Source organism: Achroia grisella, unplaced genomic scaffold (assembly GCF_030625045.1).
Source record: "Achroia grisella isolate CSIRO2021 unplaced genomic scaffold, CSIRO_AGI_Agris_v1 utg109, whole genome shotgun sequence".
Classification (NCBI taxonomy): Eukaryota; Metazoa; Arthropoda; class Insecta; order Lepidoptera; family Pyralidae; genus Achroia; species Achroia grisella.
Genome location: NW_026712573.1, coordinates 8,650,440 through 8,674,753, shown reverse-complemented (window position 1 = coordinate 8,674,753; position 24,314 = coordinate 8,650,440). Strand labels below are relative to the sequence as shown.

The window sequence follows — 24,314 nt, the reverse complement described above, 5'->3', positions numbered from 1 at the left end:
TTTTATACCAAATATGGCTCCCGGTTTACTGACAATTCAGACGAGAATAATGCGAGCTAACTGAGAATATTAATCTAACCGTGGCAAGCGAGCCTCTACCCTTTAGATTAATTAAGCTTATTAACAATGTTTATCATTATACCTAGTAGAGTTGTTAAATAAACTAATTAGGACACAAAGCTTTGATGTTGCCTGGATTTGAATTGATGAACAGTTAGTCTAGATATTCAGCAGACATATCTAATGAACTATTTCATCATCTTCTTTAAAGTAATCTAACACATTCTGTTTTTATAAGTTATTAAGATATTTGGTATGTATACTTAGTCACAAAATATACAAAATACTAGGTATTTTATAAATATCTAAATGACATAAAAATAACTATTTATTTTTATGTGAGACTTTATTATTCAATTATTTAAACTCGATATTGAATAAGCGTGCTCACTTTGCTAAAAATATTATTATTATTAGTAAATAACTATTTCAGTGCCGCGCTTCTAATTTCCGTTAAAATCTTTCTCTGAGTACATATAATACATAAACTTTGGAATGAGGCTAAATAATGAAAAGTACTTCATGTTCCCATGCGTATATTACAGAATGTTTGTTTTTTTCCTGACCTGCCTCGATGGAGTGGTTTTTCTTACATTTTTCATAAGAACAGTAACCAAAACAATGTCAACTTTAATTTTTCATTACAAACATTCAGAGCGCATGTGTCAAGCTGAAACAAAAGACGCGCATGCGTAAAGTTAAAGAAAAATGGCGGAGCGAGCTGGGCTCAAATCTTCGTAGTAACATATTGGTTACAATAATCCAAATAAATTTGTAAATTTAACCGATTTTAATGGAACAAAATTAAGACGTTTGATGTTAAATTTGAAATATATGGGGAATCGTCAAATAGTGTTGGTGGTAATTGATACAAAATAAGGATTTTTGCTGTTAGTGAAGATGCACAGTACCATGTTGACAGTTCAGTGATCTGTAGTGAATATGAGTAAAATATAATATTGTATTTATATTATACAAGAACAGATATGTGATAATACAATGCTAGTAGAATCATTCTATGACATTGAAACAAATAAATACTCTCAATATTATTAGACCATCCCAACATCAAGAAATATAGCCAAGGTATGATTTTTTTGTATTTAATTACTTTTAATTACAACACGTTACTTTGTCGTACAATTTACAAATAAAAAACGTTAAAGGCCATTTAGTTTTTATTAGGTTTTTAGGGTGCTTTAATCAAATAAATTCTATAATTTTTAATAATATAACATTGTTTTAAATTCTTATATCCATTTTACACTGTTTTATCAAAATTAAAAATTTATTTGACGCAGAAATTAAATATATTTTTAATACTTATACTAATAATAAAATGTTCGTTAATGTTTAAATTTCTTATTATTATAATCCTATACTCGTATTATGGAGACTTTGAAGTAAATCATCATCAATACAAAGAGGCACTTGGGTGCCTCTATCTTACCTATTTTTGTCCCCAATATCCCTGATTTTAGCATGTGATATTGTTATAACACCTAAGGGTACGAATGAGGTATAATATCAGGCTCCTCAATCTGTATCATCCCTAAATTAGCCAATCATCCCTAATTTAGGGATGATACTACAGGAATCTGTGATTGTGCCTTGATGCTGTTTTATTTCTGCAATGACTGTTATTAGTTTCAATTATAAATACTGTAAACTGTATAATTATAATCCAGAAACATTCATGCAGTGCTATCTAGTCCCAAATTAAGCAGAACTACTTTACTGTGGCCACTAAACAACTGATATACATAATTAAGTACATATATTTATTTGTAATTAATAATTACATATAAAATATGTATTGTGTGTTAGGGTTTCACAGAGAAACAATTAGTGTATTTAGAATGAAGTTTCCATAGAATATGTTTGTCCTTAATTATGAGTTAAAGAAATTCTTAGCCTTAGAAATCTTAGAAAAATATCACCTAATATTGTAAATTTGTATTTTTACTAATTAACTTCCAATACGACATCTACTATTACTAATTTATTTATTAATAACATTAAAGATGACGTTATAAATGATATATTTATTTTTTCCATTTGGTTGGGATTAGTCGATCGATAGCATCTACATATATACACGCGGACAAAGTTGCAGTCACCACTAGTAGAGTTACAACCCAACATCCGATTAATAGACTAAAAGCAGTGTAACTAATACTGTTACTGTGAGTATATAATAGATAACCACAATGATTGTATTTGTATGTAGCGCCAGTTGCAATTTATTACACATAAATGCGCCGCGTAGAATATATTATGTTCTTAATTAGATGGCTAATATGAAATTATTTACCTTCAATAATGAGTGAGTGATTTTTTAAAAGATTGTTACAGCAAAAAAAATACAAATTTATATTTATTAAACGAACAAATAGATATGTCTATGTCATGCAAAATACCGCTTTCATCATGTTTATGGTCTCCTAGTACCTATGTCTGGCACATATTTTAAAATAATAATGGGTTTGGTTGGTCTTACTTCATCTGTCTAGTGTGTAGCACACTTACTCAGATGAATTTTTTCACCATAGATACACATTGATCATCACATCATCATATATATACATGGATGTCAAAATATATGTGAGCCGTCCTGTATGATTACATTAATTGCATTCATACTCTTTACCGTCAATGTGTTTAATATGCTAATGATTATTTTCTCTTAACTTACATACATACAATACCAAATAGGTTAAATTCAATCTTTTATTTGGTTAAGTTCTAAATACTATTAGAAACATTATAGGTGTATGAATGTGCATGTAGAAATATTCCTGTATATACGCTATAGAAATATCTCTGTAAAAGACAGAGAGTAATATACTTTTTACTTAGGTCAATCTATAACACATACACGTAGTCGAATATAGCCAGTTAGAGTGTGCAACACATTTTACAATAAAACAAAGTAGAAAATAATAATATTTTTTAAAACTCTATGAGTTTGGTACGAAAAGTTCTAAATTAATTTTTTCAACGTTATTTTCTTGCATAAGATAATTATATATAATATAATATAATATAGGTGAGTAGATATATAATATTTGTTATATATAGTCATTAATTATTATTATAGTAAATATGTATGTATGTGTGTCTGCATTACAAACAATCTTCAATACCAATTATGTTAGGTTAATAAATAAGTAAAGAAGATTTAAAAACTGTCAAATCGTCCATGTATTAAGTCGCGGATTTAAGCTCGTGTAATAAAATTTTAATTGCCCTTTTATACGAATATTTTTCTATTAAGATATAAAGGGGCTTTATATAGCTCAGGATTTATAACATAGGCTGTTCGCAATTATCTCCAGAAACATTGGAGCAAACCTGATCTTTTTTCGACAGCAATGAAAAGGTTACAGCCGTATTTATACCGCTGTCAGGGACCCGGACTTATCTGAATAACGGATAACGGGAGATGGGTCAAAAGGTACAGTTCGATGAATTAAAAAGTGTTTCCTGGGATCGCCGTGCTTTGAATAAGGATTCGAGGTATTTACGTATTGAATTATAAATGTAATCTTATTGAAAATTCTTATTTGTTTTTTATTATGAGACGAGTGCTTATAACCCGATATGTACATGTCGGGTTATAATTATATATTGCGTTTGGTTTTAATCAAAAAAGTAAAACGGAATCCTTATGGTACGATAAGGATTCCGTTTTATTTCCGTCTGTCATAGCTTTATATTTGTAAATTACTAATGGCTTGATCTTGAACTCTGATCTTATATAGTGCCTGTAGTTAAATTTTATAGAAATAGTTATTAAAGCAGTTTTAAACTATTTTGATTTACAGTCTTAATGAAATTGAATGTTGTTCGAAGTTGTTACTAATATAACATATGTATACTATAATATAATAACGAACCATGGACTGTAATGAGATGGGTCAAAATTTTATAGGTTACATCACCACGCAAATCAATAGCGACAAAGGTGAAAATTACAAAGAACAATGCACCAAAACCAACTGCCAGAAAGATAAAACTGGTTATTACTTTAATCTAACAATCTCAATCAATCCTAATGCCAACTTACAGGCTCCATGCCTGCAAGTTGGCGTTAGGATATTGACCGGGAACTCTCAAAGTCTTAAAATACACATTACATTACACACAATTACGTTAACTTTTTATAAAAGAAAGCGTCTTCTGTCATACATTTACTTTCTGAGTGTCATGTTGTCGCTATTAACTATAGAGGAAGTATCTTTTATACGAAGAAGTTTCCGAGTTGCTAACACCGGGAGTTTCCTAAAACTGTGTTGGAATGAAGTGTCACCTGTACGCAGAAGGAAATTAGTTGTCAGTACATATTTGTAATCTCTTTGATATGTGTACAATTTTACACTAAATACCCAAATAATGAGGTTTGTTAAACAAGAAATTCTTATTAAATATTGTAATAAGTTCAATAGAAGTTTTGAATTTGTCTGTTGAAATTATTATTGTAGAACTGTACAATACATATTGTATTGTACAATAATCAATATACAAAAATATTCGTATGATATAGTAAGGTTTTGGTTATAGTTATTAGATATTATAATACTTTATAATTTTGTTAACAGCCAAAATCAATTCGCTAAAGGCTTACAACATATTGCCACTATCAACTGTATAGTTAATAGATTTAGATTTAGTTTTGTGAAATGCAACAAAATATATGTATATAAAATAAATGTAAATATGATATGTATACAGAAAATGTATCTTCTAGATAATACAGACTAATAAATAATACACGTGCTTGAATTATCTATATAACGACGAACTTCGTGGAGTGTTAGAAAGTAGTAACATTAGTCAATAATAAAATGTTTTTATCTCTCAATGATATAGTTTAATAATTTTGATACAAGGATTTATATGGTTTATAATGTTAAGCTTGTGACCTCAATCGCTAGCCCTACTTTAATATCCTGGGGTCAGACATCTAGCCGGTATAATCCCGTTGGCCGAGTCCTAAGTTACATCATGAAACTAGGGTATTTTGTACGATGTTGAAATGTTAATTCTTAAAAAATATTATTAGTAAACATATATCAACTATTTAAATAAAATACATTTGACAATAATAATAAAGCAAATTGGCATAATCTGTATCTTAAAAAAGACTATCGAATTAAGGACTTTCTTCTATTTCAATTCGGTTAGTAAACAATCAAATAAAGATACTTTCTTTATTTGATTATTTACTAAAACTAATATATATATATAAACATTTTAAAATGGAAATATTACTTTAGTATTAATTACTCATACCTGTTTTGTTGTTGATGTTGATTTTAATAAATTTATTAAAATTTTATGTTTAAGGACAGAATTATTTTGAAAAGCAATTATAATTTTCTCCGTATTCTATTAAGTTACTCTTTGAAGACGTTTTATAATGTTTGCCAATTAATTTGTGTAAACATTATCCATAGGAGCACTCCTTTATAATAGCATAATATCATTTCAATACCAGGTTTAAGAAATTATTATATATATACCTATATTGTAACGCATTGCAAAGTTTCTTTGAATATTTTGGTTACCAAACATGATATCATTTTGAGATTATCAATTTGTTGTGTTTATTTTTCATTCATACGAATTTTGAGTATTGTTTTTGAAATCGATGCAGTTTTAAATTTACCTTTAGGTTAGACCAAACATAAATTCTATAACAAAAAATGTTAATTTATTGACGGCTTTGGTGGTCTAGCGATGAAGCACTCTGTTTTACATCAATTGGTTTCGGGTTTGAATACTCGCAGGATATGAATATTTGTACCGACATCATGAATATAATGTGTGTCGGTCTGGGTGTTGTGTTCAGTTGTCTAGTACCCATAATAAAAACTCTGTTTAGCTTGGGACATAGATAGCATTTTAGGTGAATTGTCCAGGAATGCCATTATTATAATTATTAATTAATTCTAGGATGGAAGTCGATTTTATTATTAATAAAACTGGATTTGTATTGTACTAAAAACACAATATCTGGATGAATAATATTCAATTATATTTCCGTGAATATTCCACATTTTGCCCACATAGTTAGGTATTATGTTAGCGGATTTCCGAAGAGTTGGAGCAAACTAGCAATGAACCGATTTTACGAGCAACAAATTTACTGCCGCTTAAAATGTTGTAGCTGCATTGAGAAATTTCTAAGTTCATTTTTATAGCATAGTAAGTGCTAGTTGCTGGATTTTTTAAAATTTCTTTATTTGGTTAGTTATTTAGTATTGCTTCATAAACTTAGGTATTTCGTTTTATAAATTACTAAATGTAATCTGCAAGTTTGTCGGTTTCTTGAGATAATGATATTTATGTACGATAAAGCCTAGTCTAGTCAGTTCTTACGTGAAATTTAATTAACACCCATTTTGAACCTTTAGTCGTATGACTTCATACTTTTTTGCTCTTTTGTACTTGGGATTTTGACTAGGGATTTATTGTAGAGACTTACTAATTTCCAAAATTGAATATTATATAAAAGCTTTTAGGGGGAAGTCCCCTAGTGGCGGACACCTAAGGTTTTTTATAAATAAATAAAAAAATAATTTGTAAGGAATGTTTATCTATTTATGATTAATAGTACATAACAAAGTTAGAAATCAAATTAAATAAAAAAAAATACAACCTCTGCTTAAAAATAATTAATATTATCAATCAAACTTGGATAATAAAAAATGTAATTTATAAAAGTGGCACCTAGTACCGGACATTTCAAAATAGCCTGCATCGATCACATATGTAGCCATCTATACACTCCGGAACGTCTGTACATGCTTCATGCACCCTCCCACGCCAGGATGAGCACTGGATCCAGTCTTCATCAGTGTCTTCTAAACAAATTACGCAATTGTTGTGTTTCAGTTAGATGTTTCAATTAATAGTTCTACTTTATTTCCATTTTTCCATTGGACTTCATGTTTTTACCTTGTTTTCCCTTGTCTACGCTCCTTCCTTTGATTTACTTTCCTTTATCATGAGCGGCATACATCTATTAGATAAATCTTTAACGTGGTCCATCAATACTTGTTCATACTCTGGTGAGAAGGTGGTAGTGAACCTACCTAACTTTTGTTTCATCGTTTCTTCTCCTCGATTTAACGTCTTTATTATATCTTGTAGGCACTCTACAAGATATAATAAAGGTATTAAATTTCAGGAATATTATATCCCATTGCAGCTTGTCTTACACTCAGTTCTTTTGACATAACCTTAACAATAGCAGTTTGTAAGCTCTGTGAGCTCCCACGATCCTTTCTTTTTCTTCTCTTCCATTTCAATTCTCTTTGTTCTTCTATACTCTAACAAAATTTTATTTGTAAATTCTCACAAGAAATATCAATATGTTTACTGTCCGGTGCTAAGGGATTATTTAGTGTCCGGTGCTAAGAGACAGACAATTTCGTACATTGAGTGGTACCTACCAAATTTGTTTGAAAAATCTAATAATATTCTACCAGTTTACGAATATCAATCAAGTACTACTTTTATTTTTTAATACAACTTAAATGTAAATGCATAAATATACCAGAATTACTTACATCGATATTTAGGTGACGCTGTGATTTCTCACCAAAAACACCGATAAATCGTTCCTGCCGTGGCCTTGTGCATCACTGGAGAGCCGCATCCCGTGATGCTGTAGCTGTGTGTGTCCCGCGCCCCTTTCACTTATACTTCGAATCGAACAGGGTATACTTTCTTAAATAGTAGGAGTGTCCGGCGCTAGGTGCCGTCCGGCGTTACGGGACTTCCCCCTATAAGTAAATGTATATTTTCAAAACGAATTAATTAGATATATAGAATAAAACAAAGTTACTATTCATGTAAGTGAATCATTATTCTCAAAATTTAGTTCTCTGACGAAATATGACAATTATTTTTAAATCTATTTCAACATAAAGTGTTAAAGAACTGATAATTTTTTTGTCAGTTTTTAACTAAGAATAAGTTGAATAGCTTTGTTTAAACAGATAATTTATACCATCTAATTCAGTATTTTATAGGTTTCAAATTGTTTTTCAGGATCAAATACTTATATTTCACGATTTACAAACAAAAGGTGCTTCTGTTTATAAATTCTCTAATTACAAGCCAATAAAGATTTAGAAGTATTATTACGAGTCTTCACTTTCGGATAACGAATTTTAATACGATTTATAACTAAGTTTCAGTGATTTATTTTTCGAAAGATTTCTGTATATTTACGATATTTGACCGAAATACTGTAGCTTAACTAAACTGAAAAATTTGACGAACGGACCTTAAGCGAAGTTCGATTATAACTTTCTTGTTGCCATGTTATATAGTGGCTAATAGGAATATTACATTGTTAATCAATTATATTTCAGATCAATGTGAAATAATTTTTATTTGTCATTGTCCATTTTAATAAGTTTATCTTGATTTACTATTTCATCTTTATTGTGGACTGAATAAAGTTTCTAAAACACTATAGAGATAGGAGGGTCGTGAGCCTATTTATCTTGTCACAACAGCAAACAAAGGTGTGAATAAATAAAGGTTTAAAAGTGAGAACATGTACGTAAACAACAATATTTGTAAAAGCTAAAACATTGTTGAATTCTAATTGTATAGTTATATTTTAAGAGCATAATTAAAGTAAACAAGTACTAGTACTGCTAAATACTAGTACTATAATTAAGTGGAATACTGCAGGCGGATATCGACTTACTTCTAATTAGCCTGCATATTGGAGCTTAATGTAGTTCGTTCGAAATATAAACTTACTTTTTGAAAATAAATTGTTAGATATAATCTTTATCATTACATATATTATAATTATTATTATAATTACACATATATTACAATTATTAATACAATAAGATTGTAAAATCATTACAAGGTGATTATTAATTTATTTGTGTGTTAATATTTCACGTAAAAACTGTTTAACGAATTAAATTTAAGTTAAATATGGTTCAACATATAGGCTAAACATATACACCCCAAATGGGAAACTAATTTATTTTATGACAATTTTTAATATGCCACCCACAATTTAATTAATTAATCAAATAATACATAGCATCATATAGATGCTTCGTGTACTGTAGACGTTTGTTTTATCACCAGTAGATGTCGATTTATGAATGTACTCACGTACCTAACTAGATTTTAATAACACGTATTATATACTCAAGCTTTAGAAATGAAACACAATATACCATTTTATGCTTAGTTGATAGATCGTAAATGCTCCCTGTACTTTCTATATCGTGGTAGTTACTAAACGTATTATCTGGGTTCATTTTATGGGTCTAATGAAAGGTTATTGGTTAATTTTGGTCACCGAATCGCTTGTAAAACGGGATGTATGTTAGGTTATTAAGTTCTATATTGTCTATTGAAATGGTTTCACTATTTAGTGTACATAAATAAGATTAGATATAGAATTTATTAGTTTCCTATCAAGATCAATACTACCAAATTTTCGTATGAAAACATAAACAATGGTTTGTTATATATTATAATATACTTATACATTTGATTGTAGTAACGGTATCTTCTAATATGTATTGGTAGAGTAAATTTTTCTAAGTTATAATCAAATTTAGGCATAAAATTATTTGTTTATGGCTTGATAAACTGTAGCTATTAATAGCTCATTCACAAAAATTTTTTAGCTTAGTTTAGTTTGTAAATAGTACAAAATAGTAAAAAGTAATTCTTTTATAAAATTGAAATCGGAAAACTTTTAGATTGCTAGCATAAAATTACTGTGTGCCTTTAAAATATTTTATAATGTTATTTAAATAAATAACGTGTTAGACATTAACAGAACATTCAGTCATGAGTAACATTTTCAGTTTCTAAGTGAAAGTTACTGTATATACATTAAAACCATCACATCGAAATAAGCATACCTTCTAATTTGTAAGTGGGTGCATACGGTAACATTCTAGATATTTTCACTGAGCTGTATATAGTACTCAATAAATATCTAACGAAGTGTAGACGTACAATTTTATTTCAATTATTAAAATAGATATAACAACGGTTTTATTTTCGTATTTACTTATATGCATTGGAACTTACAAGATAAGAGTCCGAATTACTGTTTAACGAATAATCTAATTCGTGACTTAAAGGATTCGAATGAATTTAGAGCAAAAGGTTTATTAATATTTAGCTCTTTCATTACTTATTATGATTGTATATTATACTATGAGTTACTTATTGCATATTTGCTGTCTGCCTCGGCTTCACATGATTTTGTAACGTCGAGGAGTAATATCTCACTGTAACAGCTAAAACATTCCAACAACTGAACTTCAATCTGTCAATTTTGTTAAATAATTTATGGAATTTTTTAACGTAAATTGTTCACTTTTAGGAACGCTTTTGCTTTTACATATATTTTCTTCTATACTAACCTTAATTTGATAACAACATATACAACAAATGAATACCTAAATATGAGCAGTTGTTCGGAAATAACATGCTTACATATTATATTCGGAAATTAAATTTTTAGTTATATTACATTATTTTGTATTGAGTGACATAGGGTCATTTAAGTATTTGCATCAATAGGTAACCTCTAAATATTACAGTATGATTACTGATATTTATTGCTTTGAAATAAATACATAAAGTACATTTTACCAATATAATGTCGATGTTCATGAAGCAACTTGTCGAACATTGAGTATGTGTATGTTAGTTCAGAACAGGGCCCAATTTATTTGAACAGTAGCCTACCACTCCCAATAGTTGAGTGTTGCGAAAATTGGATGCTACGGGAACTAGTGCAGGTGCAGCAAATGAATAGAATAAAGATTTTTGTGCATTTTATAACTGAAGAACTTTAAATTTCAATGCCACAAAAATATAGCTGTAATAACTCTGTTATACAGATACACCCTGTCCATTTTTATATAGGAAAATAGATGCTAAAATGAAGAAATTATTTGAAACTAATAGCTTATAAATATTAATGAGGTTTTCTACTATATTTTATGTAAGATAAACTGTATAAATTTATCGCTATATTCTCTTTTTGATTACTTTTACTTGTTTAGAAATGTTATTTAAAATAATAATACAGGAAGTATTATTATTTTAAATAAAAGTTGCGTTCTGCGTTCTTGCGTCTAAAGGTTGCGTTAGCTATTGTATTTGGGCGGGTCTTAAAACTGTGGAGGCCATTCGGCCAGTACTAACGTACTGGCTGAGTAAAGGAGGTAGAGGCCCGCTTACCTTCAGATTGACACAGGTGCTTACCGGTCATGGTTGTTTCCGCAAGTACCTGTGCGAGATTGCCCGGAGGGAACCAACGGCCGCTTGCCATGAGTGCAACGACTGTAATCAGGACACGGCGCAACACACATTAGAAGAATGCTCGGCATTCGCCGAAGAGCGTCGCGTCCTGGTTGCAGTCATAGGTCATAGTCATAGTCATAGGTAACGAGAGGTCATTTCCTATAATGACCTCTCGTTGCCAGCAGTTATACGTGAGATGGTGAGTAATGAGAGGTCCTGGTCAGCCGTAGTCGCATACTGCGAGTCGGTAATGACCAAAAAGGAGGCGGCAGAGAGAGGACGTGAAATTGCTTCCTCCGCCGACCCAACTCGTAGACGAGCTAGGAGGGATGTTGTTCCTCTCCCTCCGCAGGGGCCAGGGGCGGCGGCCGTGGGGGCGGCTGATTCCCCGTCGACATCGCAGCCTTGAGAAGGTGCGCGCGTGTACCCACGCTACTTCTTCTGAAGAAGAGTAGTGACCCGTCTACTGAGATGGGTTCCCGCCGTCGGAGCTGCGGAAGAATGCTCGCGCACACCCGGAGCTCCGGCAACAAGCAGTAGAGGTACACCTTGGGGTTTTAGCCGGTAGGAGTCCGGCAGTACCCGCTCGTTACCCATGACGGATTTCCCCAAGAAAAAAAAAAAAAAGCTATTGTATTTGGACTATTGCTTGATTATGTTACTAACTTAGTAATATTATAATATATATATAATAGATTGAAATAATGTAATATAATAAAACTAATATTATTAGTACCAAAAGTCTAATTTCGAATTATAAATTATTTCTAGATATATAGAAAACTCGAAATAGATTAATTGAATCAACCTACCTAATGAAAATTCAGCCTACAATTGAATCGAGTCGCCATTGAAAACTTGAATGAAGAACTAGAAATAGAAATCTGATGCACTTTATTATATACTAATTAATATAAGATTAGTAAATAATCGAAATTTTCATATTTTGATACGAACATAATAATATTGAGAAATATGTTCCTACACTGTTTTTTATTTTATTTTTCAATCTAGTGGTTACAAATTATAGTTAACAATCATGTTTACTAAGTTAGTTCACATTAAACTGTATAATAGTTTATGCCCAATGTATAATAAAAAACTTAAATAATCTCAAAATAATAAAGGCTTCAATATCAGTCTTCGAAACCAATATATTAAAAAATATACCTCACAGCTCTTATAACAAGTAAATTCAATAAATTTAAATGTACACAAATCTAAACAAAGATTTAGCTACAATATTTGTGAGATTGCTTTTTAAGACTAAGCTTCTTATTGTTATAAGCTTCCAATGTCTATTATTGTCTAAGGACCGAAAACAACAGTCAATGCTTATATTTATTTCATGAAGTCATACGTCAATCGTCTTTCAAATACAATGTTAATTCCTCGAAGCTTTTAGATCAAATATCACGAGTTGGGGGACTTAGGGTGTATTTTGTACAATGTTTTAACAGATGGTTTCGTCTAAGTGGAATATAAATATATTTATTTTAGTTTGATAAAGTACCTATCTATAATATATCTATTCAGACAATAGACTATTATAATATTTCGAGATACCTACTGTAGAAATATATTGGGATATTTTAAATTTGATTGAATTCCAGATTTAGAACTTAATCTTACTGTTTTATTTCATTAATATTGTAAACATTATTGATAGTGGATTAACTAAAAAAATACAATTGTTGGAAAGTCAAATAAAAAACAATTAAATGTTTGAGTAAATCCAGCGTTAGGTGAGCGACATGTAACTTCCTTCATTTAAATTTATATTTCATGGTCCGTAATTTAGGAATATTAAAATAAGTTCGGTTGTGTAGGAGTTTAAACTACGATTCTTCCAAAATTTGTGGGTACAATCCTCACACAATACATGTAGTGTTGTGCTGGTGCAACGTATTCATGGGTTTGTATTTATCTATGTATTTTTATATGTAATATGTATTTCATATAACTGCGAATTATCTATAAAAAGTCTAAAATACAGGCTCTATTTGATTTGGGACCATGTAAAACATCGCTGTTGGAATCCACGTGATGATAATTAATATATTAGAAGCAATAGTGCAGCGGTACACCTGTACGCATATTAATGTCATAAATACACAAATAAACAAAACCTATGCATTTGCATATTTCTGTTTTGTGCATATAAATACAGAATGTATGCAAAACATATCCTATTATGTATTCGAGTCACAAAGCCCATTGTGTTTTCTGACGCACCTCTTCGTAAAGATTGGGTGCTCGGCTGGCTCTTGAATTATCTAGTTTGTTATTTTCTAGAGTACGTTCCAGTACGTTCATTATTGTTTATATAATATTTATTTCCTTTCCTATTCTACATATTTGTACACGATAAATAGGCACAATAATATTTGGTATTAGTGATAATCTATAACATCAAGTTCTATATATTTATCTCAAGCTATATTTATTACGTGGTAGACAGAGAGAACTTATATATATTGGCTTCTGTCCTTAAAGATAATTTTTTCTTTATTCATAATTACCTATTTATAACTTGTCTTTTACATAATACATACATAATAAATACAATTTTGTATGCACCTATTTCAATATAATTCACATTAATACAATAATATATATAAAATAATAATATATCCAAGCTGAAACTGGTTATTCACTTGCTTTCATTATATCTGTACCTGAAGTTACTTAAAAGGTATCTACGAAAGTGCAGATTGCAATAATCCGATCGGGTTTGACACTTTTAGTGCCTTTTCTCTGGATATTCTATCTTAAGTAAGTCTAGGTAAGTTATTCTTATGGTGCTTAATATTATAGTATTAATAGCACTGTTGGAGTATATTTTCCAACGAGATTTTAACTTTGAATATCTGAAATATTCCATTCATGGAGATTTATTCCACTAATATTATAAACACGTAAAAGTTTGTAAAAATATTTAGGTTTTTGTTAATCTATAACATTTAATCGATTAATGTATTTGAATGTAACTTAATATATAGACTATATTACTACTTAATAAATTGAATATTCCTACCAAGGTGACTGTAAAAGTAGTCTGCGTGGGTTCCACCTATTTTAGCAGCCAAGCTGCTTGCAGGCAAGGCATGACATTTGAGGACTCCGATATGGCAACCCATTAAGGGTATCAAGGGCATCATGTCAATGTGGTATTCATGTACACTGTAACTATTGTAGCTTGCTATTCGATGGAGTGTCAGCTTATTTAATATTCCAATTAGGTAGAACACTTTTTATTCTAATTTGTTTACCGGTAACATATAACCGCGGAATGTAATATATTAAAAACGATGTATTACTATTGCATATTATTTTAGTACGAAAATCTTTTTACTTAAATCTTACTTACTCGCATATAAAATATTAATCTTAGAATGACGGACAAAAATATTTAGGTATCTACAATAAAGAATTTTTAACGAAATAATGATCTTCCTTGTATTCTAAAATTGAAGGAGATAATTAGGTATAGAAAAATATAATAATAGTCATGAATTATAGGGAATATATTTAAATTGATGTGTGGTCTCATGATTTACAAAATGAAGTAAAAATTGCAAAATTAGTAGGTAGCTAACCCGTTTGTGAATTTGCTAATAAAGTTACAGTAGATCGAAAAATCCTTCGGTGCTGCGATCATTCCAACCAAAGTAATGTGACGATACGAAAATTCAATTTCAGGTGTCATCTTCGATAAAGATTTTGCATAAATCAGTGATATAATCCAATATTACCACGTTTTAGCCACCCCAAACGCCTAATGTTCCACCATTGAAATCTCTATTCCAATTTAAATGACTTATTTCATTACCCTGCGTGCGGAACAGGGTTGCCATAAAGAGGAATATTTCCGGAATTTTAAATTATTGAATTTGAAAATGTTACCTTTGAAATTTTGCGGTTTGTAAGCGAATTTCAACACGTAGGTTCAATTCAGTTAAAGTTAAGTAATTAAAAAAAAAATTAAAATTATTTATTAATAAGAATAATTATATAGCAAAAGAGTTTATATATTTAACCTGATATTCAATTCGATTTAAAAAGATTAAGAACTGAATTAATTTAATATGTAACAAATAATAAATAACTTGTCACAATTTTTATTTGGTCATGACAATTACTTATTTTGTTATAAGTACTTTGAGAGCTACTATTATTTTATTTATATTATTTGTTGTTTTATTTTATTCTGTAAATCTATGTGCAAATGTTTTATTTACACAGAAATTAATTGAGAAAATACCTAAGTGCTCAGTTTTAGTACTGTTAAATACAGTAGATATATTTTTATTTTACTTTATAAATTTCTATTGCCTAATAATATTTGAGGTATTCATTTATTTATATATTATATGTTGTGAAAAAAGAATACTACTACATTTTTGTTTTCTATAAAATTATTACCTGAAATCGATGTGGGCACAGCCATTACTAACGTATAATGTTCGATTTTCTTAATTGGACTTTTGTGTAAAGTTAGGAATGTTGGGACTATACCAAAAATGTGCGACATCTGGTAACCATACCGCCAACGGATTCCAACTGAGATCTGTGAGTATAAATTCCGAATTTGATAATAAAATTTTAGTAGGTGGGTATTATGAGAATTGTTATTTTCTATCGGCGTCGAATTTGTGGGTTTCGTACTCGTAACTTTGAGGATATTCGCATACGTTTACTGAATATTAAGATGGAACTTGAAATACTACTCTGGTTTCTACTTATGACCGTTTTTATAACTATCGTATCTCAACATAGACAGGTAGGTACTTGCCTATATTGTGGAACTTGTGAATTCAATTGCATTTCGGTGTTTTGATTTATACCATATAAATATGAAATACCCCAAAAAATATGTATTAATGATATATATTACAGCCCGTTACTTAAATTTTACCTTGTAAGATTATTTTTCCTTTACAAATCCGAGCGCTGCAGTTGCAGTTGTTTCCGTTGTCTCCGACAATGACAATAGTTCCTTATTATGACATTATATTCTAATTTTGGTTATATATGGTTTATAAATTTTTGGTGATACTTTAGGCAGTGTCACGAGCACGGCTTGAGAAACATTGTCCCATATATTATATATATACTTTGACTTTTTAGCGCGCGAAATTTTTCATGAAAAATATCATGAGTATTTCGCGGAATAATGTTAGTCAATACATTTTCCGCTTATAAATAGACATACTTAAAGAATGTAGAAGGTATTTTAAAGATTGAGTCATTAAAATAAAAAATCACGAAACACAATAACATTTACACGTTTCCATTATTGCTTATTGCGTAGTAGCCGACGAAATTAAAAAGCAGTGAAAATCGTTTTCACCCTTTCACTGCAGTAGCTAGGACAGGAAATTGCCGAGTATTCGAATTTTTTTTATAATTTCCATACCTTCTATATACAGCAACGTTGTTTGACCGTTTATAGTGCAGAATTCCTAACAAATACTCTTATACCTACGGTTAGAAAAGTAATAAACCGACTGTAATGGAACTTTGTATAATTTTCCGTCTAAACTTTTTCATATTCAGCACTTCAAATGACCTGATTTTATTAAATTTTACAAAGCATTCTTTCATTTCTTTTTATATAGAACAAATATCAAGGACGTTTATACGAAGTCTCACAAAATCTTTGTTACCTGTCAATTTTCGAAACTTATATTGTGAATTATTGTTTAAAAAACTGACTTATGAGAAAACAAGTAACTACACATTATAAGGTTAATTTAGGTTCCAGGGTTCCTATATTTATTAAGGATTTAGGTTAATTGATTTAGAGATAAGTCACTAAGAAATTATATTTTATTTCTATATAGATACTGTATTAGAACTGACTGCCCTAAAACAAACTAAATAGGTAAAACATAGTCTGGACCTACGATACAAGCTATGCTTAGTGCAGAGACCGTTGTAAATAAATACAACTGACCACTGATTTAATTGTCATAGGTTCGTGTGAAATGCCTTTTCTTGAAATAAATATTATTATTATTATTTGTTAAATATATTTGTAATTAAAATGGGGCGAAATGACTTATGTGTAACAGATATAAGCAAAAATAATATATAATACATTCCAATGTGCCCATGAATTCCAGAATGATGGGCTAAACGGCATTTTCAACTGACTACGTGGTGCACATAGCACTGGATATGACTTATTTTGCCGAGTATATTTTCAATGTCACATTTGAGAACACGATTCTACCACCATCACCAAGATATATTAAATACATTATGTGATTAACGACGACTCTTAAATGACAGTAGCATTAGGAAAATTATTCATAATTTACGCTACAATCCGTACTTTGTAATATATAAAATGTTTTGAAACTAGTTTTCCCAGTGGTGATATTATAAGTTAATCAATCACGCAACTAATTTGCACAATGTCACTTCCAACAGATACGAGATTGGCGAATTTGTGGAAGTTTGCGATTAGTTCGCACCACTAGGTAAAAACGATTCCAACTTCTTGTAACTTGGGATTGTAGAGAGCATGTTAGATATATATTATTATTTATATTTCTAAGTAGAATATTTACAAACTGACAATATTTTATTTCATTAAATTACTATGACGATTACTTTCCGTTGTTCGTAGAAATTTATATATTTGTAACTATATATTCTTTATTACACATACATGATATAATTTAATTTAAAGACAGTGTGAGCAAATGTGGACTTATCCCTAGAAGAGATATCTTCCAGAGTGGTATTGAGTGATTTTATTATATTAGCAATTATTTTGTCCCATTTAAATAACTTTATTTTATGTAAATGAAATAGCAAACTGAATATCCAACTGATGCAGTAACCGTCGCCTATAAACAAAATCCCATGGATGTCATCTTATTATATGTTTTGTCATTTCGCCGGACTAAGAAATCATGCCTCTTGTCTTGTATATTCTTTAACTGAAACATATTTTACAAAGCAAGATACCTGGCGACTAACAGTATACTCAGATGACTTTTTACAAAGTCTATACTCAGTCAATTTTTAATATGATGTTTCAATGATTTAGAATAATTTATCAAAGATCTTTTTGTATCTTTATACTAGAACAGTTACAATGTACTAATATAGAGAATTAATAGTTATTCAATATTGATACTTAGTTTTCACTTTATTTAGGACTCATTGTTACTCAGAGTATATAGTTGGATGGATATGTAGTATGGATTATATAGTTCAGAAATGTATAATATATTAATCATTTAGTATTAATCGTGATAAAGTTGTGGCAAGTAAGTAAAAGAAAAATTAAATTATTTTGTTTGAAAAATAATCATCGGTAAGAGATTTATTGTCAAAGACATTATATAACATCATATGAAAATCACATTTTTTATTAAGCTAATTAATGTTTAGACTTATTTTAATCTCGCAAGTGAATTAGTGTAATGACAAGCGGATTAAACTTGGTAAATTGTAAATAAATTGTTCAAGTTTGGCCGTTATGACGTTATCCGAGCCACAGTCGCATGCCACATCATTTCCGGTACATTAACGCAGAGATGAAACCGATAATTGATACTTTGTACAAGAGAGTTCGCTTTATAAAGTTGACTTTAGCTGTAATAGTAGCTCTTTAAGTAATATCGCGAGTACTAAAATGTAAACAGTTTTGCTTTGCATTAAAAAATGTAAATGGCGACCTAGATGAGCACTGTTATTGCACCTTATTCTCATATTTTGTTACTATCTGTTTTCTATGACTTCGTTTCCTTTTTCAAAGATACATATCCTAGGTGCTTTCTCGTCATGCAATCTATCTTAACATTAAATTTCATGTTGATTCGCTAGCAGTTTAATCGTAAAAATAAAATTAACAGACACAGTTTTGTGTTCCTAAATTATATTTCGGATTGTTTGAACTATTCCTTTTGGATGCTTTGTGATTAATGTTTTTACCAACTAACAAGCCAATATTACTGAGTCTAGAAATGTGAAATTTAATGTTTCCTAATTAATAAATTGGCATTATACATGCCGCTTATATATATAATTTTTACTTTCCTTACAATTCAATTCGACTAACTTTACTACTTGGAAACTTTAGTTAAGAAGAACTAGCAGGAAACTTAACTGGTACATTTATTTTATGTCATTATTATATTTTAATCAGTTTATTAGTTCGAATAAAAAGATCTTATAGATTTCACATTGGTGTCGTTATCTTATAGATAACGACACCATACATACAGAACCTCGCGCTACTTCTGGTTCTAAATAAATGTCACAAAGATGATCTGCACATGTAGAGACAAAATTGATTAAATCTAAATCCATAATTGTAGAACTCGTAGTCGATGTATCGAAGGTACTCGACCTGACCGCAAATACCACAAGTTAACCACTGCCATTCTAACTAGTTCACAAGTGGCGACATCTGCACCGTCTATCTACCGTATCCATTTCTCTCCGTGGAATACAGGATGAAACGTTCGCTTAATTTTGTACCTTTGTCGTCGGCAACGATACTCGACGTGAATTACTCTAGAGTAGAAACTATATATCGACTATTAATTCGATATAGCAAAGTGGCACGCGGCATTTTGCTATATCGAATTATATTTGCTATAACACTAAATTAATTACGATAAATTTTAATTTAAGAATACTTTTTTGATATACAATAAATATCTGACTTTAGTTGAAACATTTCCAATTTTGCAAATTCATAGAGCAATACGTATTTTTATAAAATAATATTTCTTTATTAAACGTAGTACTTATGAGTACTATTATTTACATTTGTTTTATAATTAGTTTCCTAGTATAATCTAAATTTTCACAAATATTTCGATTTATTAAAATAACAGGATTGAAGGATGATTACATCGGACAAAAGACTGTTAGTATTGAATTATTTTCGTTAATTTTTTAATCATTTATTTATTTATATTGAAATAAATAAATAAATGTACGGACAAACACTCTCTGTCTGTGAATTTTTAATACGTTTAAGTCGTCATTTAGTAATGTGGTTCCAACTATTGTGCGGTTTATATGTTGAAATTGTCTGTAGTACCGCAAATACTACAGACAGTGGTCTGGATTATATTGTGCAGTTAAAATTTACTAGAAACCATTTAGAACTTTGAAGACTGTAGGTCGCATATAATGGATACTGTAGTAGGAAGTAATTAGTGTTTTTGTTTAATGTTCTGTAGCGATGAAAACTCTTGTTTTGTAGTTGCAAATGAGACGGTTATGAGTTTTCATAAGTATAACTCGGAACAAAATATTGTTATTAAATTTTCCTTTCATAATGAAAAGTGAAACACACTTTTCATTATGAAAGGATAGACAACAGAACGCTATTATCTTGTTCAGTCATATTTTTCTATGTTTTTTTTATATCTACTTACTATTATAATTAATTATTTAATTGGTATCACTTTTTTCTCATCAATTCTTCTCGTCATTACTTCTTTTCATCCTATATCATCTTTTATACTTTTCCATTTCATTTCCATGGCCATCCTTGTAATCCATAGTAACATACAACAGTAACATATTTTTTTTTAATAATAACAATTAATCATTTATGCAAATTAACAATTGTAATGAGTAAGACTTATTGTAAAATGTTAACAATAATGATCTCTATCTTATCATATTTATACAAAATTAACCCATCAAGAGTATGTGTATAAGTTCTATATAGGTTAGAGTAATAAATTTATTTAATATGTAGTAAAATTCAATTGGTTGTAGGTAAATATTATGTAAGTCAGTACCATATATTATATTATTAATGAATTTAATGGATGAATTAATATTATTCTAGAAAAAGATTGAAACTATTAATAAATAAAAAATGTTTTTAAAAATCTTACAAACATAAAACGAATTTTTGTGTTCGATAAAATTATCTAATCGGGATCTACTCAATACATATGCTAATACGCGATTTTGTTTTCTCCCTTTTTCCTTTTTTTATCGACACGCCTTTCACTGGTATAGTCACTTTGTATTATGGTCTGCTGAGCTTTGAAATTTAAGTACACGAAGATCCCACTCTCAATCCCACTTTTAGGATTACCTATATTGTTACATATATATATATATATATAATAGAAGACCCTATGTTGTTGATACTTGCAGCACAAGAGGACAAGTTTGAGCATTGTTTAAATATACTTTTTCTTTTACAGATAACTTGAACCGGTAATAGAAAATTAGACGAAAAAATGTTTAGTATATCTTTATGAAATAAAAAATGGACAAGAATAAGAAGAAGAATCATGTGAATGGAAAATATAAAAAAAATGGAAAAACTGATAATTATAGACCTGATGATGACGTCGTCACAACTTGCTGTTTCTGTGTTAAGACTAAAAAGAGCAAAAAGAAAACGATAGTTGCTGGCTGTATTACAAATCTTGGAATATTCGTCCTACTATTAGCTTATACTCTGTTGGGAGCTTTTATTTTTTTAGCTATCGAGGGAAACGCTTCAAAAATACATCAGAAAACATTGGCAACTACCTCCTACCAAGCTAGCGATAACCAAAAGGTGCCATTATCTAAGATTAATGGGAGTATAACACAGGCCAGTGCCGAGCTTCGATCACAAACCGTTGAAAGTATTTGGGAAATAACTGTGTCCTTAAATATTCTATATAAAGAAAATTGGACAAGGTTAGCTGCCCAAGAAATAGCTAGATTTCAAGAAAAGTTAGTGGCAAGAGTAGCAGCTGATGTGTCCGCACAATATGGTGGTGCTAGAGCCTTGGAATCAGCCCCAGCTTTGGTAGTCGATGAGTATGACTGGAATTTCGCTAAAGCGTTCTTGTACTCATTGACAGTTCTCACAACTATAGGTATGTATATTATAATTACATTATTATTGAGAATTTTCAGTTCTATATAAATTTATTCATTTGATGATGATTTAAAATATTACATATAAAATTAAATAGTATTTGAACCCAATCTTCACATAAGTATCCAGCTTAGCTTGGAAACAAAAAAGTTAATTGGAATTAACATTTTGTTAATTATTTTGGATATGTTGCAGGTTATGGAAGTGTAGCCCCAAAAACAGCCTTAGGAAAAGCTGTTACAATTGGATATGCCGTAGTAGGTATTCCGCTGACTCTTCTATATCTATCAGTAGTTGGAGCTTTATTGTCAAGACTTGCTCGGAGTGTTTTTAGTCGAGCGTTATGTTGCTGTTTATGCACAAAATGTGGATATTGTTGCCTCGATGAAAGAACTATGGCAAGCAAAGAACGAAAAGAGAAAGTAAGAAGACACGATGACTTCAGAAACCAAACTTTACATCTCCAAGAACCTTATTACGTACGGTCACCTTCGGGTACTATAATATCAGCATCTCAAGCACATACCATCAGTACAAATTCTATTAAAGATAAATCTCAAAGTTTGAGTTTTCTAAGGGATTGCGACTCAATGAGCTGTACAGATACAGATTCTAAAGTCTCATTGCGCGGCTTTTCGATTCTTGCACCAGTTTCTTTATGCCTCGCAGCTATTTTTACATACATATTTTTCGGTGCTCTCGTTCTGTACCAATTAGAGGGATGGAGTCCCATTGATGGTGTATATTTTTGCTTTATGAGTCTTAGTACTATCGGATTCGGTCATTTAGCTCCCGGTGCAACGCAAAAAAATGGTGCTTCGTCGGGCACAGTTTGGTTTTGTTCTATCTATATAATGACTGGATTAGCGCTGACAGCTATGTGCTTTAACGTACTCCACGATGAAATTGTACATCGTTTGAAGCATCATGAGAAAGTATTAAAAGCAACAACTCAAAAAGTTTTGACACCGGAATTTTTGCATCGATCTTGACGAGATTTAAGTGGAAATTTTACAGACGAAACAATAATAAACTCTGAAGGAGAATCATTGCCGGAAGTTTTAAACCACGTTTCCGGTTCTAGATGTGAAGGAGGAGCCATTAGACGATCTGTTTATACTGTTAAAGAAGAAAAGGAACCAGAGAGATTAACACCTATGTAATAATTTTGGATAATTACTTATTATTTAAAATATTTTATTGTTAGTGATGATTTTTAATTATAACCAACATAACAGCATTTATATAGCTTATACAAGTATGTGTATAGTTGAATATAAAATTTTGTCTATACGTAGTAATTTTACTATGTCAACCCTAAAGAAATTAAAAGTATCTTAATTTAACTTTACATGTACATACAGATTATTATTAGTAACAAATAAATATATAATAATAGAGTAGGGAAATTTTCCGCCCTTACATCTTAGCGCATTTTTGAGAATAATTTAATTAATTTATAATGTTTTAATCAGGAATATTATTTTAAGTAAATTTTTTATTGATATAAAACTGTATATTGTATATAATTTCAATTCAATAAAAAAACATCAAGTAGTCATTCAAATTTAAGACAACACAGAATAGATTAAGTACCGTAACAAAGATAGATTAACCCTTATTTATTATTACATTAATTTAATATGAATTCTTGTATAAAAATTATAAATATCAATAATATAAAACTTTTATATAAACATATTTTTTTTATTTTCATTGTACGAGAAACAAAATTGTAAAGATATTAGCAAATTGGAAGACTTCCCGTTCTGAGTATTACACCAAATGGAAGGACCACTAGAACGTGAAAAATGCTAGGATGTTGCATTAATGACATAATAATATTAATACTTGTACAATAAAAGCAGCTGACTTCAATTCGATTTTTTATGTGTGTATATCATACAACATTAAAACCAATTTTGATTATTATTCCTGTAAATAATTGGATTTATTCTTACTTTACCTTAATCAGTTACTGTAGAACATATACTTACGCTAATTATATTTTAAAATACAAATCACAGTTTCTGTTGAAGTTGATTTGTGTTTGTGAAAT

The 24,314-nt window shown here is 29.9% G+C and overlaps 1 protein-coding gene across 2 annotated transcripts; it reads left to right on the top strand.

The window, feature by feature from the left end:
* Nucleotides 1-3,494: 3,494 nt before the first annotated feature.
* On the top strand, nt 3,495-23,489 carry LOC131846874 (potassium channel subfamily K member 18-like). 2 transcript variants are annotated; one of them, XM_059196301.1, is made up of 4 exons: nt 3,505-3,579; nt 17,821-17,870; nt 21,585-22,253; nt 22,451-23,489. In XM_059196301.1, the coding sequence occupies exons 3-4, from the start codon at nt 21,650-21,652 to the stop codon at nt 23,245-23,247; spliced, it is 1,401 nt and encodes a 466-aa protein (XP_059052284.1). In that variant the 5' UTR covers nt 3,505-3,579; nt 17,821-17,870; nt 21,585-21,649; the 3' UTR covers nt 23,248-23,489. The 2 variants fall into 2 exon arrangements, with proteins under 2 accessions (XP_059052292.1, XP_059052284.1); XM_059196309.1 differs by lacking the exon at nt 17,821-17,870 and having other exon boundaries at nt 3,495-3,579.
* Nucleotides 23,490-24,314: the final 825 nt, after the last annotated feature.